This window comes from Lutjanus erythropterus, chromosome 18 (assembly GCF_056507025.1).
Source record: "Lutjanus erythropterus isolate fLutEry1 chromosome 18, fLutEry1.hap2, whole genome shotgun sequence".
NCBI classification, from domain to species: Eukaryota; Metazoa; Chordata; class Actinopteri; order Lutjaniformes; family Lutjanidae; genus Lutjanus; species Lutjanus erythropterus.
Genome location: NC_139334.1, coordinates 11,360,696 through 11,376,532, shown reverse-complemented (window position 1 = coordinate 11,376,532; position 15,837 = coordinate 11,360,696). Strand labels below are relative to the sequence as shown.

The window sequence follows — 15,837 nt, the reverse complement described above, 5'->3', positions numbered from 1 at the left end:
GGTGGTGTTTTCCTATCCTAGGACGTGTCGTTCAGTGTCCTGGCTGCTGATCACCATGCTGGTGGTCTACTCGCTGTTTTTTGCTTGGAGAGCAAACCTGGACATCAGCAGACCCCTGCTGCTCGGAGTGGTGAGCTATGAGATTTCAATTCATTTTGACATCCTGTCTCAAAGCCAAAGTGTTTCTGTTGTTTTAATTTGTCTGCAGTGGTCTGAAAAGTGTACTCATACTTTATATTTATAACATTACAGTTGCAGTTAAATTTTCAGTATACGAGAAATCTGTGTAGACAGGCCACATATCCTGAAAGAAAAAAATACTGGTAACACTAATCCCTGTGAGCATTTTTCTGTTGATAAGGCATTAAAAAAGCACTATGGTATGATTGAACATGTTTTCACTTGACTATTTAAAGCCATTGTTCAGATATTTACATTGAAACCATATTTCTCCAGGATTTCCAGTAGTTCATTTTTTCATCTTTTACAATGCAAGCAATAACCTCTTGTCACTTTGGACCCTCACTAAGAAACTACAGATTTCTCAGTTGAAAAACAGAAAAAAAACACTTTTTATACTGCATCGCCTGACTTCCTAAAACCTTTCTGCCAGAAAGCTGTCTGGCACGTCTGGCAGGAAGCTTTCTCCCAGAAAGGCTTGAAGAGTTACTTTCCTCAGTACAGCAAGTTCTGGATGGTGCATATACCTTTGGTGTCAAAGCTGTAACCAGTATACCGTTCATACTTGCACATCCATATTAGGCTACAACAGTAATGTACAGACTCATTACAGTGTACTCATTATGATGTCCTGTAAGCTTCTTATTGGCAGCACACAGCCTATATAGTTCATCTAATCTGCTCTCTTTCAGCCTACAACTGAACAAATTATCAGAATGATCAAACAATTTTGTGTTTTGTGACATGTTTAACCATATTTTAGCTTGTTGAAAAGAAGTCTTAGAAATTCACACTGAATATCATCCAGTTTTCAACTAGAAATCAACATTGGGACAGCATGTCTGGTACTCACTGGGATATATGTGTGTGTGTGTCTGTGTGTGTATGTGTACGCTCTCTTCCTGCAGGTTGAGCGTTTCTGGCTGCAGAGCGATGCTGCAGTGTGTGTGCTGGCAGGCCTCGGCTTGAGCCGGACACACAGGGAGCTGGAGAGGAGGCTGGGCTGTGGGGGGGTGTGGAAGACCACAGGCTGGGTCCTCACCACAGCTCTGCTGGCACATATGGTGAGCACCAATCACAGGTGAGTGCTGCATTCAGTTTCTGTAACAAACTTCCTGTTGAAGTTCCTGTTGAAAACATAGAATACAGTCCATAAATATTAGAACAATATTGTTCTGTTTTTCATTGTTTGGGTCTGCACAGTGATCTGTGTGTCACTGGAAAACTTGACTTTGTCTTTCCTGATGCAGCCCCTCCCAAATGAAACAACAAGCAACAGATTGACATGCTGACTTTAAGTTTTAAGATATTGCATGCATTTTGGGTGAACACTGTAGGACTCACAGTCCTTTTTGCCCTTGAGATTGAAGCCAAAAAACTGCCCAAATACTTAAAGTTCCACTTCCACCATTGAAATGTTGCAGTTAATCAGCCCTTATTCGTTTTTAGAGCTAAGGCATGAAACATACTTCTGAATGTCATATTTAATTTTTGCCATATATTGCCAATAGATCCCAATGAATCTTACACACTGGACCTTTAAAAGGTTCATCCAGCCTGCTTGAAAAAACAAACTGGTTTGCAGCTGCAGATTTTTTAAAATGATGGCAGACTATTATAAAACTAAACTATAAAAACTAATTCTGTAACAGCAAAGATTGTGATCACACTACACTAGTGAACATAAGTCAATACAGATTTAAATGTTGTCTTCCAAAGCCATTTTTTTACACATCCATTTCCCTCTGAGAGCTTTATATATATTCAGTGCCCAATACCGTGAGTGAAGATTTTCCTCCATAATTATGGTAGCTCGATTGTGTTGTGCTATTATTCAATGGCTAACAGTGTTTTTGTGTCAGTTTCCTTTAGTTCTTTAGATTTCAAAAAACAATCTGAGTCTGCAGTAACTACACTGGTCCTGAATGCGCCCTAAGTTACTTTTCAGTAGTTCTCTGTAGTAAAGTTAAAGTGAAATAAGAACTCCTCTCTCATTCGTAGTTCCTTCTAAAATCCCCATGCATAAGTTTTCCCTGAGTCAACCTGATTTGTTTCTCCTCTGCGCTTCATACCGTAGGTCTGAACTCCACATGTCAGGTTTTTTTCTCTGCTCACCCCATGGTAGGGGCTAAAGAGAGGCACGGTTAGCACATAGATTCCACTCACAGAGCTCAGTCTGAGATGTTAGCTGTCCGAGAAGGCAGATTACACCAGCGTAGTGCTGGGGAGTGCCAGACAGCCATCACTGAGCGGCTTTGATCAAGGGGAGAGCATGGCCTGCGCTGTCAGACCCATCACACCTGTCTCCCCACGATTAGATAGGCAGCCAGAGCGCTCTGCAGAGGGGAAGGGGCGGGGGCACTGACAACTTACCCTCAGAGCACCTTGAAAGCATACCTACAAACAGGGACTCACACACACAGTTGTACACACACACAAACACTTCTTAGCAGGGGTAAAGATGCACTCCAGCCCCTTTTTAAATTCAAGTAAACACAACTTGTGGTTTTGATGACATACAGTATGATGGTGTCTGTGCTGATGATCCTAGGGAGTGTGATCAGAGCAGAAACAGTGTGGTGGAGAGGTTCGGCAGGGAGCTTCTGGCCTCCATCCCAACAGACTCCATCATTCTGACCAGAGGAGATCTGCCTGGAAACTCGCTGCGCTACTTATACTACTGCCAGGGTGAACGGCCCGATGTTCGTCTGGTCGACCAGGAGGTCAGAGGCGTGATTTCTCCACTGTCTTGTCTTTATTGAAGATTATATACTTGATACAAATCAACAAAAGAAAAAAAAAAATCAGCACAATTAAGGGCAGGTCAAGTTTCAGAAACAAAAAACAACTCAAGTAAAAGTTCCATCTGAACATCAGTGTTAATTTTGGCAGCAAACTGATTTAGTTCTGGCTTTTAAATCCCATTTATGAATATATTATCATCTGAATTGCTTTAGTTTTTGTCTAGTTTTAGTTGACTGAATATCATAAGCTTTTAATTTACTTTATCTGCAGTAGTTTTACATTTTAGTTAAAGTGTAATGCAGTTTTTAAATGTCTCTCTAGAATTTCCAAAGTCAAACTCCTGAAAGAAGCCCGTTGTCAACATTAAGGGAGAACAGTGAAACATAACACATCTTTAGAGTGTCAGTCAATATATATAGTAATATATATAGTAAGAAGTATGGTGTGCGACTGAAAACACACTCCTGCAAAACAAGCCTTGTAACTGCAACAACCATGACCAAAATAGTTTGAAAGAAATGTGGCAGTATTGTTGAATTGCATGTGTATGTAGCATCACAAATAACAAAACATTAAGCTTTCTGAACATGTATGAGTGATGCAGTAATGTAGTTATAAGAAAAGTACTCAAACCATTTTTTTCTGGTAATTATTCGACAACATCATAACATTCAGAATCTACACATGTTAACAGTTGAATTTTAAAACACTACAAACATCTAGCTATTTGTACTCAGATGCCAAATATGGTCTAAAAAAATCTACAGAGAACTCTGGAAATTTGAGCCTGGAAAAGTGTGGAATTTTGAAATTGAAAGTATGTAGGAAAAATGGGCAAAATGGCAATTTACCACGGCTGTGATAACAGACTGAAATTCATGCAAAAAACATCAGTTAGAGCCTGACATCTGGAAGCCTTTTGCAGGCTTTCTGAGTTGAAAACGTAGTCATAATGTACATTATATGTTTCCATATCTCTTCAATATCATAATCATTTAATAACAATAAGGAGTGAGAATAAGAGCCTCCAAATTTAGACTGTTCACTAAGGACAGAAAAAACCCTTTGAGAACCTCAAATATGGAGGAAAAGCCACTGAATTAGTCAATAAATCCTTTTCTTTAAGTGAATTGTACACTGAGTGGTAATTTAACTGCTAATCACATTGTAATACAAAGACTTGAACAGAGTTGGTGGTGCTCTTCTTTCTTCTTTCTAGATGATGACATACACGTGGTATGTGGCCAAGCTGGCACAGCACCACCCTGGGGTCCACTTCCCCGGCCGCTGGTGGGACCCGGTACACCCCGAGGAGAAAGACACCTTCAGTCTGGAGCAGTTTCTGTCCCGCAACACACAGTGAGTCACACAGGGAAGGAGCGGGGAGAGAATAAAGGGATGAGCAGATAAATAGACGGCTGTAAAATGGAGAAAGAGAGTGAATCGGAAGAGCAACAATGGTCCAAATGAACAAGTGGGTGATCTAATGAGGCAGAGATCAGTGGGACGGTCGACACAGCGGTGAGTGCAGGGAGGAGATAAGCCCGGAGAACTGTTGAGGCCATTAAAGGAGTTTGATGAACTACAGAAGTCGTCTAATCTACTTGATTTGGTTAAACAGTCTCTGATGGACTCGTTGCTGCTCCCTTCTCTCATCACTCACTCGCTCCAGGAGGAACTGAGACCCAGAAACTGTCAGGAGACCTGTTAATACCAAGCCCACCAGGGGGCAGTGTTTGCCAGGCCAACATGCCTGGCTCTCAGTGGGGCAACACTGACCTGTGGGATTAACCCTCAGGGCCTGAAGCCTTTGGTGAGCAGCCCGGTGGCTGGAGGGAAGCTAGAAGGTGTTGGGATGTGAGGAAGTGCTGGTGTTCCTGCAGCTGCCTGGGAGCAGAAACAGGGAGGATGGTAATTTAGGATGTGAATAAACCTCTTTTTGGTTGTTTTTGGTTTTTTTTGCAGGAGGGAGATGTTTGCCTGCATTGGGCTGCCTGAAGGAGACCCAAGCTGGGAGCGTACTTTCTCTCGTTGGCCCCTGGGTGTGTGTGACTACCTGGTGCCCGTCAAGAGGCAGTTTAACCCCAAACAGTGGGCCCAGCGAACTCGCAACATCTACAACTGGAGTGAGCCACACAACAGGTGCGTACACAAACGCAGAGTATCATTAAAGGGGTAGTTCGGATTATTTGAAGTGAAGGTTTATCAGGTATGTATCCATAGTCAGTGTTACCACCTGCAATTGATGGCCATCGGCAAGTCCCCAGTTTGGAGAAGCAATAAACATGTTTTAACCACGTAATAAAGCTCCACCCTAAAAATCAATATCAGTTTAAGTGTATGCTATATTTAAAATATTTTGACCGCTTTCACCGTCAGACAGCCTTTTTTGATGGAACACTGCTGTTATATTAGCCAAATATCGCTCTCTTGAAACCAGACAAACTTTAATCAGATATTTCTTATCAAATATTCCAAATATATTGAACACTTAAACTGATGTGGATTTTTTTAGGTCAACCTTTTACACATGGCTAAAGTTGCTGACCCTGTCCACCTCATTACTTAGCTTCCGTGATGGTCCTCCAGCTGCTTCTTCAAACTGGGGATGTGCTTTTACTAAGCAGAAGTACTGTAACTAACACACTGACTATTAATAAGTACCTCATGCAACCCCGCATTAAATGATCCAAACTATCCCTTTAACGTCTCTGAACAGGTATGTGTTTAAATCCTTAAATATACGGTTTCCCCCAGCTCCTCCTCTAATGTAGCTTTAAGGTAGAAAAAAACCCCACATTATTCTAGACTGTTTGACAATTACACATGTACTGTCTATCAGCTTGTTGCAGCTCTTCATTGAAGCTCTATGAGGTTTACACTGAAGGAAATATTCAAACACAAGAGTCCATGTTTTTATAGCAGCACCATTCTATCAAATGGAAATGTTTTACGTCTTGTGCATAATTTTACACACAAGTCTCCATAGTTCAGCCTGACATACTTGTTATCTTTTGAAACTTCTCAGTTGGAATATGAAATAAGATTCTGTGGGTTTGAACAATGTTTAGCTCCACAGTATGCGTTTGTTAGGACTGGCCCTGTGGCAAGTCCGTGAGGTTTAAGGGGCTGTATCAGCAGGATGTCATTTCTGGGAGCCCTACTGGAAGAATCCTTTAAAACAACTCATGATCTTTAGATGAAACTAGAAATTTTCACTCCGAAAGATAAGCAAGTGCTTCATCACCAACATCTGCTCGCCCCCTCGTCTCTCTGTGGTCTTCAGTCTTTGCTCCGCAGACTCCACAGAGCTTCCCTCAGTGAGGTTGTCCTCTGTTCTTCATGCTGTGATCCAGCTCTTTGTGAATTCAACCAGAGCAAGACATTAGGCCCTCAGCCATTTGAAATGAGACTGAAGATGAAAAATAATGAGTTTCTTATTGCATTTTGTCAATAACTGTGTCAAAAGTGGAATTAGTCAAAGCTGCATATTCTGTTGCTGTTGCCAGCAGCCCTTCATTCACTCAGATATCCACGGCTGAATACTGTGACATTATTTCCCGCACCCTCACGACAAGCGTGTCCGCCGATGCCCACAAGCCAAATATTAGCTCGGGAACCCTACTAAAATATTCTTTTGAAGAAGAGGTCAAGTGTTTACAGTCAACAAAGTGAAAAAAAGGGAAATGTGGTTTTACTCCATGTCTAATGTGCTGCCTGGTATTGTTGCTCAGTCATTTAATGTTTATGCAGCAAACATTGATGTTCAGTGTATCAAAACCTGCACTGCTGAGTGGAACAATATATTCACATAAATAATCATTTATAGTTAGTGGAACTGTGCACTACGCCTCAAGCTGTTTACATAAAGAAATGTTGGTCGCACTTTGTTTTATGGTACATGAACAAGACGTTCTTTGTATCAAATTAGACAAATACTAAAAGTAATTTATTAGACAGTATTAGACCCTTTATTAGACCCTTATTAGACTTTATTAGAGGGTAATTAGGGTCAAATTGTGCTGTAAACTAAAGTGAAATTACATATCTGCTAATTGAGTCTCCCTTTTTTTGGCTGGTCCCATATATTTGGTAGAGTAGTCAACACTTGTTTAATTAAATGGGGAAGTAGCAAACATGTGATTTCACTTTAGTGTGTAGTACAGGTCTCTTGTAATGTGTCTCTAATTTCCCTCTAATGGGGGTCTAAATAAAGAACATTACGTCTAGTTTTTGTCTAATTTGATACAAAGTGCTGCTTGTGGTGTCTCATTAGTGTACTGTAAAATAAATTGTGACTGAAATGCTTTTTCTTTTCCTGTGTAAACAGTTTTCATCCTGCGTCCTGGGAGCATGTCGCTAATGAGGAGATGTGGCAAGCCAGGTACGGTAAACTTTTTATTTCCTCCTTTGGGGAGGTTGTATACTTTAGTGTGCATATAAAAAGCTGCGTCACGATTCGTACTAACCCGCTAGAACATCTCCATAAACCAGTCTTGTGTGGTAGAGCATCTACATGTACATTCTATTTGGTATCGGCATCTACATAAATCACTCCATTGGAGTGGTGCGTCTGTGAGTGTGGATCTGCATGGCTCATCCATCCAGCACTTAGCCCTGAGCCTGCGTGCTTTGTTTCAGGATGAAGACGGCTTTCTTTCTGTTTGACCTGGCAGAAAGGATGCAGGGAGAGGGGAAAGCTCGCCTCTTTGAGCTGTCTTACACTGTGAGTCTGACCTCGACAAACACGCAACAATGCTGTTACCATGATGGGGCAGATTTAAGTGCCACACAAGGCAATGGATGACATATTCAGGGGCTTTGCGGTAACATCTGCTTTTATGTGTTTGTGTTTGCTGGGCAGCTGTATAAGGAGATTGTGGAGGCCCACACAGACTACCCTCCAAACTGGGACAAGAACTTGGCACTGGCCTGCGAGAGGCTGCTCCGTTCAGGTCACCACGGCTACAGTCCAGACAGCCTGCTGACCTGCAGCACCCAGCACTTTAGTCTGTATTTGGAGAAGGAACCCACGGACCCTCAGACACCCGCCATCCGCTCGGCCATTACCCACCTGCTCAAAGAGAGAGACAGACTCCGAAAGAGCCAGAAGCCGTAATTAAATCCAGAGGGCTACACTAAGAGTGTGCCGCAAGCCCAATCCGAAGAGCGAGACACTGAGGACAAAGTCTGAATATGCCTCCTCTCGTTGTTTACAGGTGGTGCTCCAGAAGGATAGAATGGGTTAGTGGTGTTTAGGTTTTGTCTAATTGGACTTTTGAGTGAGGGTGTTAAGAGCAGAGCTGGGACGATCCAATCCAATAGTGGTATCAGGTGTCAATACTAAAGATGTTTCAGTACCATTTTTCCTTCCTGATACCGATTCAGATACCTGAACTTTGCATATTAGCTGATGCAGGATATTGATCCAATACCAGTGTGTTAAAAAAAACAGATATTCTATTTTTACAGCTGTGTAATACTAACACTGTATGGACGTTTTATGATTGCTGGCTCAGGTTAAACCTTTTGTAAAACATGAACAAATATGTACAGAGAATGAGTGCCATAGAACATGACTTCACTATCCTAGGACAAAAATTGGTGTATATGGTGCTGCTGGGAAGTAGCAGGGTCCCGTTTTGGGGCCAATAAAATGTAAACTGTAGTAGAGAGCTGCTACAATTAGTCGATTTGATCCAAAGAAAATAAGTTGCCAACTATTTTGATAAACAATAAATTGCTTCAAGCAAGCAAGCAAGCATTTTTAAGCAAAATTATTAAATATTTGCTGGTTCCAGCTTCTTAAATGTAAAGATTCCCCACTTTTCTTTGTCATTTATGATAATGAATGAAGAGTCGTTGGGGTTTCGACTGTTGGTTGGACAAATGAAGCAAAGTGCCCAAATTAGTCACTTCCGGCACTTTGAAATTGTGATGAGAATTTATTACAATTTTTTGATAATTTATAGACTTAATGATTAAATGATAAATCGATTAATCATTAAAATATTCAGCAGATTAATCAATGATGAATATAATTGGTAGTTGCATCTAGAGCTGCAGCGATTGATCAGTTATGAATCTATTATTAAATTAATCACCAACTATTAATGATGATGATTAATTAAGTAATTTTTCAAGGAAAACGATCCAAAATTCTCTGATTCCCTGATTTGAGATATTTTAGTATCTAAACACAGAAAAAACAGAAATACAAGACGGTAATTTGTAATGTGTATTGGCAGAAAGCCAAATTCAGGTATCGGAATTGGATCAGAACTTTAAAAAAGTGGCTTGGTGCCTCTCTTGTTAAGTGCTGGTGCAGAAGTACTGGTTTCACAAAGGACTGAGAACTTTGACTCAGCCATGCTTCATTTGATGAATGTTTACAGTCGACCAGGGACAGAGCTTGACTTTGGGAAGCCTCGTCTGACCCCAATCAAGCTGTGCGTGCTCCCCTCAAACTCACACATTCGATTGCTTTATCGTTACATCTTGTTCCTTTTTTTTCCTCTCCTCTTCTGCTCTCACAGTTTTTAACGTGCTGATTATTTTGCCTTAGCCACTGCTCCAGTTCTCTTTTTCTCACATTAGGATGGCGAGGCCGAGATTGAGGGAAAACCAATTTGGGGGCAGAAATGGGGGATTAGAGCGGCTGTTTAATCTAGGACAGACTTGTGCTGTGCCACACAGTCCTCACTCCGCATAACAGGCACTACCCACCCACCCACCCCTCTATCCTTCCATCAGTCTATCTTAGATGGTCCTTTAAATGTTTAAAACTAATGGATTCAATGAGTGTTTTTTTCCTCTCTCCGTTCCTAACAGGAGGGCTGTAATCCCTCATGGATTTAAATGAAATGTGAAATGTCACAATGCCAGGGACCCTTTTAGAGGTGCATCTTCTGTGTGGAACTCGTGTGTGTTTGTTGATTTGCGTTTGCATGTTGACGTGTGTGTAAATCTCCACCCAAGCCTTTTCACTGCCCGGAAACTGCAAATAAATGTAGTCAATAAACAGATCGGCACACTGGAAAGAGAGAGAAGCACAGAGTCATGCAAACTCGAGGGATACACATAAAACACACAAAACTGTCCCAGCTCCCAGGAAAATGGACTTCTGGAGAGACAACATAGCGTGCAGACACTACGAGAGGACAAGAGTCACTTGTCTTTGACGTGTTGTCAGTGTCCAAAACCCCAGATACATGCTGTTTTTGTAAATGCTGATGTTAATGAACCTTGTGCCATGAAATTTGTCACACAGAGGTCAAACCAGTGTATTGCCATAAGCTGTATAAAACACTGCTGAAGGAGCCTGCTGTTTGAGATACCACTAGAAAGCGAAGGACAGTTAAGTGCATGTGTAGTTTTCTCAGAATGTAATCTGCCCTCTCTGTTCGCAGGCCTGGTTAGTGGCTGTCAGCTGGCTGGATGATGAGATTCAACCTGCTGTAGCACAGATGGTTTGGTTTCTCATAGAAAAAAAAAAAGGGGAACTGTCACTCTGCTTTCTACAGATTAAAATATTTCAATAAAGATTCTGTTTATTTTTAACACTTTTTGGACCCTTTTTCCCACAGTAGAGTAGGACTTTTGAGTCCCATATATTGATCATATTTGGTCAACCATTTGTTTTTGCATTTACAGTAGAGCTGCAATGATTAGTTATCAACTGTTAAATTAATCAATTAATCAACTATTTTGATAATCGACTAATCAGTTTGGGTATTTTTTTTTTAAGGAAAAACAGTCAAAATTCTCTGATTCCAGCTTCTTAAATGTAACCATTTTGTTTTTTACTCCTCAATGACAGTGATCTGAATATCTTGCTGCTGTGGACAAAACAAGACATCTGAGGACATCACCTTGGGATTTTAGAAACCATCATCAACATTTTTCAGCATTTTCTGACATTTTATTGACGAACAGCTAATCAAGAAAACGATTGACACCTAAATTGATGATGAAAGTAATCGTTAGTTGCCTCCATAATCTAATATGATGCCTTCTAAATCTGGAAATTTTGATTATAGCCAATACGTTCAAGTATCATCGCTGGTTTTAGGACTGGATACTGAACTGCAACATTTTTCAGAATTTTCTGTCATTTTATAGCCAAACAATTTATTGATTAATTGAGAAAATTATTTCCAAATTATCTACAGTTAAAGTAATCATTGCAGCCCTAGCCTACATCACAATTATTCAGTCTCTTGTCTCATGCCCTCTTGTTATTTTTTTTACTTTACTTTCTTCCTGTCCTCCCTTTTGTCATCCCTCTCTTGTCTCTCACCCTCTCATCCCCTCTCACCCTGTCTTTCCCTAACCCCTCTGTTCCTCTCCTCTCCCCTGTCTCTGAGAGTCAGTTGCCCACCCTAAATCAGCAAGCTGCCGAGGATTGTGGGAACCCATGGAATCGCCGTGACCAGGGATGCAGGCAGGGAGCCACGGCAACGCTGGAATGTGGGGCGTCTGAGGAGATAAGAGCTGTGAGCCCAGCCAGGGAAGAGGGGAGGGATGCAGCGAGGAGGGGGAGAGGAGGACGATGAGGCAGAGTGAGGAGGGTGAGACGGAAACAGGGAGAGCAGCAAGTCTGTGAATGGGAGAGACAGAAACACAACACCATAAACAGCCCAGAGAGCAAGACAGAGTGAGACAGAGAAAGAGGGGCGGAGGACTTAGGGGGGCACACACTGGAGATGGGAAGCCAGCCTTATTCCTCTTTGCATTTCATTTACATCCCTGGCCGTATCGACCAATCGGATTGGGAGCAAAGCCCAGGGCTTAGGAGGGGAATAAAAAGACAAAATGCCTTTGCTGCTCTCATCCCTCCCTGATAATACCCCTTCTGTTTTTCTTTTCTCTTTTTCTCCCGTCTATAAGTAGATACTGTCCGAAATGCCAGCGGAAAAGCGACACCTCCGCTTGCTGTGTATCTCAGATAGACCGAGCGGGAGCAGGGGCTGAAAAGACAGCTTTAGCAACTGGGCCTATCTCCTCTCCTCTCCTCTCTCTGGCTGGATGGAAGCTTGGAGTGGAGGGAGGCGGAGGGCCGGGGTGTGTTGGTTAGTGTTTGGGAAGAGAATAGAGGGTGTGAGAGGCATGATATACTGAGCTGGCCACAGATTTTGCAGAATCTCACACTCTGGAAAAACTTTGCCTGCAGATCCCTTTCCTAAGCATGAGAAACCTGTTTCAAGGGTGTTTATGAGGTGCCACCCATCTTTGTGACGGGTGCCAATGCCCGCTACCAAACTCCACACATATTTTTAGCCTGGGATTGTTGTTATTCTAGTGTACTAAGTTGCAGGTTTATCCAAAATGGTAACTCTTTTCAGTTGATTGTATGGAGATTTTCAACACAGTTGAACCTTAAAGGGATAGTTCAGATTGTTTGATGCAGGGTTGTATTACACACTTATCAATAGTCAGTATGTTACATACAGTATATGGTGGTCGACACGCCCCCAGTTTGGAAGCCGCAGGAGTATTTAGCAATGTCCTGCTGTGGACAGGGTCAGCAACAAAACCCATTTCAGCCACTTAAAAAATTTTGATATGTTCAGATATTGCTCTCTTCAAACCAACCAGACTCCATTGGTGAAATCAGTCATTTTACCTTTCAGTTGCTGATCTACCGCTCCCTCGGTCTGTTAGTTTGTTCGTTCTTGTTCTTGTGTGACTTCACTGTTATCGAAGGATAGTTTGGATTCAGTCACACAATAACAAATAAACTAACAGATCGAGGCACTGATAGACCAGCAACTCCTGTGTTCTGTGGGGGAAAATTCATTTTGCAAAGAGAGCAATTTTTGGCTTATACAACAGTGGTCTCCTGTCAAAAACCATTGTCTGACATCAAAGTTAAGTGGTATAGTTTAACATAGTATAAGCTTTTGGTTGTAAATACCTTATTTATTTGTACATCTAACCACACAAGCGCGAAAGAGCGATCATTTGGGTTATACAACGCTGGTTTCCCACTGAAAAAGGCTAACAGCAAGGTAAAGCTGTGAATATTCTACACATAAACTGATATTGATTTCTTTAGATGGGCCTTTATTACCTGATAGCTTGATTGATTAGCTTCTCTACTGGTACTCCTCTCTGCCTCTTCAAACCGGGTTAGTCCGACTGGCATCTACTGTAGATAATACACTAAATACCTCATACAGCCCTGCTTCAAATAAGCCAAACTATTCCTTTAACTAAGGTATTTAAATTATTTTTGTTTAAATAACAATTAAATATTTTCCTGTAGACTTATTAATGTGTACTGGGTGGAATTAGGCCCATTAATGTCAGGCTGTGTTGACATGATTGACTCGTCTCAGGTTTTTGTTTGCTATCACTCATGATGTGTGTGTTTCTCAGTGTGTGGTCGCTGCTGTTTGTGTGTGTCAGGTACAGTATGTTTGCAGGTTTACTGAGTGTATTTGTCCAGGTGTTTGTTGTGCTCTCCATTGTGTTCCTGTTTGTATTTGGGTTGCTTGGCATCTATTGTGTCAAAATGGACAAAGTGTTTTCTCTGTCAAAGTGTCTTTCTGAATATAAAGGACTGTGCCATTGTCTTGGCGCTGACGTCTTTGTGTAGGCGCACCCAGACTATTGTACTCTTACTGACTGGACCCGGTGCTGGCATCGCTGCTGATATAGAGCTTATTGAAAGTGATTGTTGTTGCACGGATGAGAGTTCGTCTCAATAGGGGTTCACTCAGACACAGAGAGGGTCCTTTACCTGCCTCCACCAGACGCATGTGGGAGATAAGGTCACCTTAGGACCCTGTGTGAACCCCCCCTCCACCTTCACAGCATCCTCCTCCTCTTCAGCCTACAAAACCTCACCTCTGTAGTAAAACAAACCAAACAATGGAGGCAGACATGTGAGGGATTAGAGGTCAGAGGGCTGGGGAATGCAACATCTCCATTTCCAGGATCAATCTTCAACTGCTTGGTAATCTCTGGCCCTGGGCCCCACATACCTCCAGTGGTCTCTCTGGCTGGGAGCTGGCATTGCCAAGCTGTGGGAGCTGGTTTACCTCCTGCTGGGTGTGGAGTGCTGATAGGATAGTGTGTGTGTGTTGGGGGGGTATGATAGTGTGGATGGATGCAGGAGCAGAGGGATGAGTAAGAAAAGGTCCTTCCTTTATATTGAAACTAGAACCCAATCATTGACATATATAGAGAGAGATGGACAACATTAGAGCACCCCAAAAATGAAGCAGCATCTCTATGGCCCCCTGGTGGCTGGCTGCAGTATAGGTCATAAATCCTGTACCCTTCATTTTAGCAGATAGGACATGGACCGAACTAAAAGTATCAAAGTACATCTCAAATAAATGCTCCTCTTCTTCTTTCTGTCATTGTAAGTAGTTTTTATCACACTGATGTTTGTTCACATTTTCATTTTTCTCCTCGGTTTGGTTTTAATTAGTTGTTCGATGACATGATTGACAGCCGAGCCCTGCTCATGATTGAGTTGGCCTGTTGTTTGGGCAGGAATTTGAAAGCGCAACTCCAACCCTGGTCAATCAATCTGCACTATGTTCTGTTAAAAAAAAAAAAAGTTTCCATATCACTGTATATGACAACATATATGCCGATACCTGTACAGATCTATAAAGCTGTGATAAGCCAATATTGGACCTATAGTTGCATATTTTGTGCATTTTCCTTAATCAATACTTGAGAATGCTAACAATCGATTAATCATTAATAATTAATAAGATACAAAACACATATTTTCTCCTTTTCTCATTTTAAGTTTAGTTTCCTTATTCAACAAAGGCTCTGCCAGACAAAACAATGAGGCGTAATTACTGCCATTTTTAGACTATCGATCAGTTATCAATCAGTACAATTTTTGATCATTCAAATTCTTAACAGTAATTAATTTTAACATCCCTAGTTGGGCTGATAATATTAATTGGCCAATATATCAGTCGGGCTCTATTCCAAACCTCACCTAAATCCTCACTGACAGACGTGTAAATGCATGTATGTTTGTTCATGTATGTTACACACACGATGTTAACATGTCTTTGTGTGTGTGTACTTTTTGCACACACATTTGTAAAGTTTGTTTTAATCTGTAAATTTGTAAATGTGAAATAACTTTGAGTTCTTCAGAGCGAGCTGAATATTATCCCCAAGTTGCCGTTGTTATCTTGTGTACACACATTTGTTTATTTGATACAGCCCCTCTCCACCACTGCACTTCTGTATATCAAAGACAGGCAGTGCAGAGCGCAATTGAAAATGGCTACCGTGGAGAAAGGTCTCTCTCTGCTTTGACTGCGAAGAGGCAGTAAAAAGCCCCATTCTACGCTCCCTTCTTAGATCTATTTAAATAATTGAGGAGTAAACTGACAAATTAGGCACCTTTATGGACGCCCCTGGGCTCTCTCTGGGGTCCTTCAGTTTCCCCCAATACAAGAGAGCGCCACCAGCCACAGGATAATATCTCTGTATGCTTTGAGAGGAGGAGGAGGAGGAGGAGGAGGGTAGTGGACCAGGAGGGGTTTCGCCAATCAAGCGGGCCACACTACCTCCCCCAGGTTCTAATTTTGTGCCACATTAAAGAGCTCGGCCTCCATTTAGGACACAGAGAGGCATTTTCATAATTTGCCGGGTCTCTCGACTAGCTCGGGGTGCCTTTTTTCCTCCCTCTCCTCCCTCTCGCTCTCACTCCGTGTCTGAATGGAAGGCCTGGGGAGGAAGAGGGGTAATTCATTCGCCTCCTTTCAACCAACCGGCTTCAGTTCTGCATAATGTTGCTGCTAGGTGTGTATAGCAGCTAATATTTATCTCTTTAATAATTCTGTATTAGACCTGAATATTATTTGCAGCATAAAAGCTAACACTGCTTATTGTGAGCTGCACAAAAATGGTGTCATTCACATTTTG

General features: G+C 41.8%; 1 protein-coding gene across 1 annotated transcript in view; it reads left to right on the top strand.

Annotated features, from left to right (window-relative positions):
- tmem260 (transmembrane protein 260) overlaps positions 1-8,851 on the top strand; it is a 34,133-nt gene extending 25,282 nt beyond the window's left edge. The window contains exons 9-16 of the mRNA XM_084742984.1: positions 22-130; positions 1,089-1,261; positions 2,732-2,903; positions 4,145-4,284; positions 4,891-5,067; positions 7,256-7,309; positions 7,567-7,651; positions 7,790-8,851. Coding sequence (XP_084599110.1) covers positions 22-130; positions 1,089-1,261; positions 2,732-2,903; positions 4,145-4,284; positions 4,891-5,067; positions 7,256-7,309; positions 7,567-7,651; positions 7,790-8,044 — 1,165 coding nt within the window. The 3' untranslated portion in view covers positions 8,045-8,851. The remainder of the gene's footprint in view (positions 1-21; positions 131-1,088; positions 1,262-2,731; positions 2,904-4,144; positions 4,285-4,890; positions 5,068-7,255; positions 7,310-7,566; positions 7,652-7,789) is intronic.
- The last annotated feature ends 6,986 nt before the right edge of the window (positions 8,852-15,837 follow it).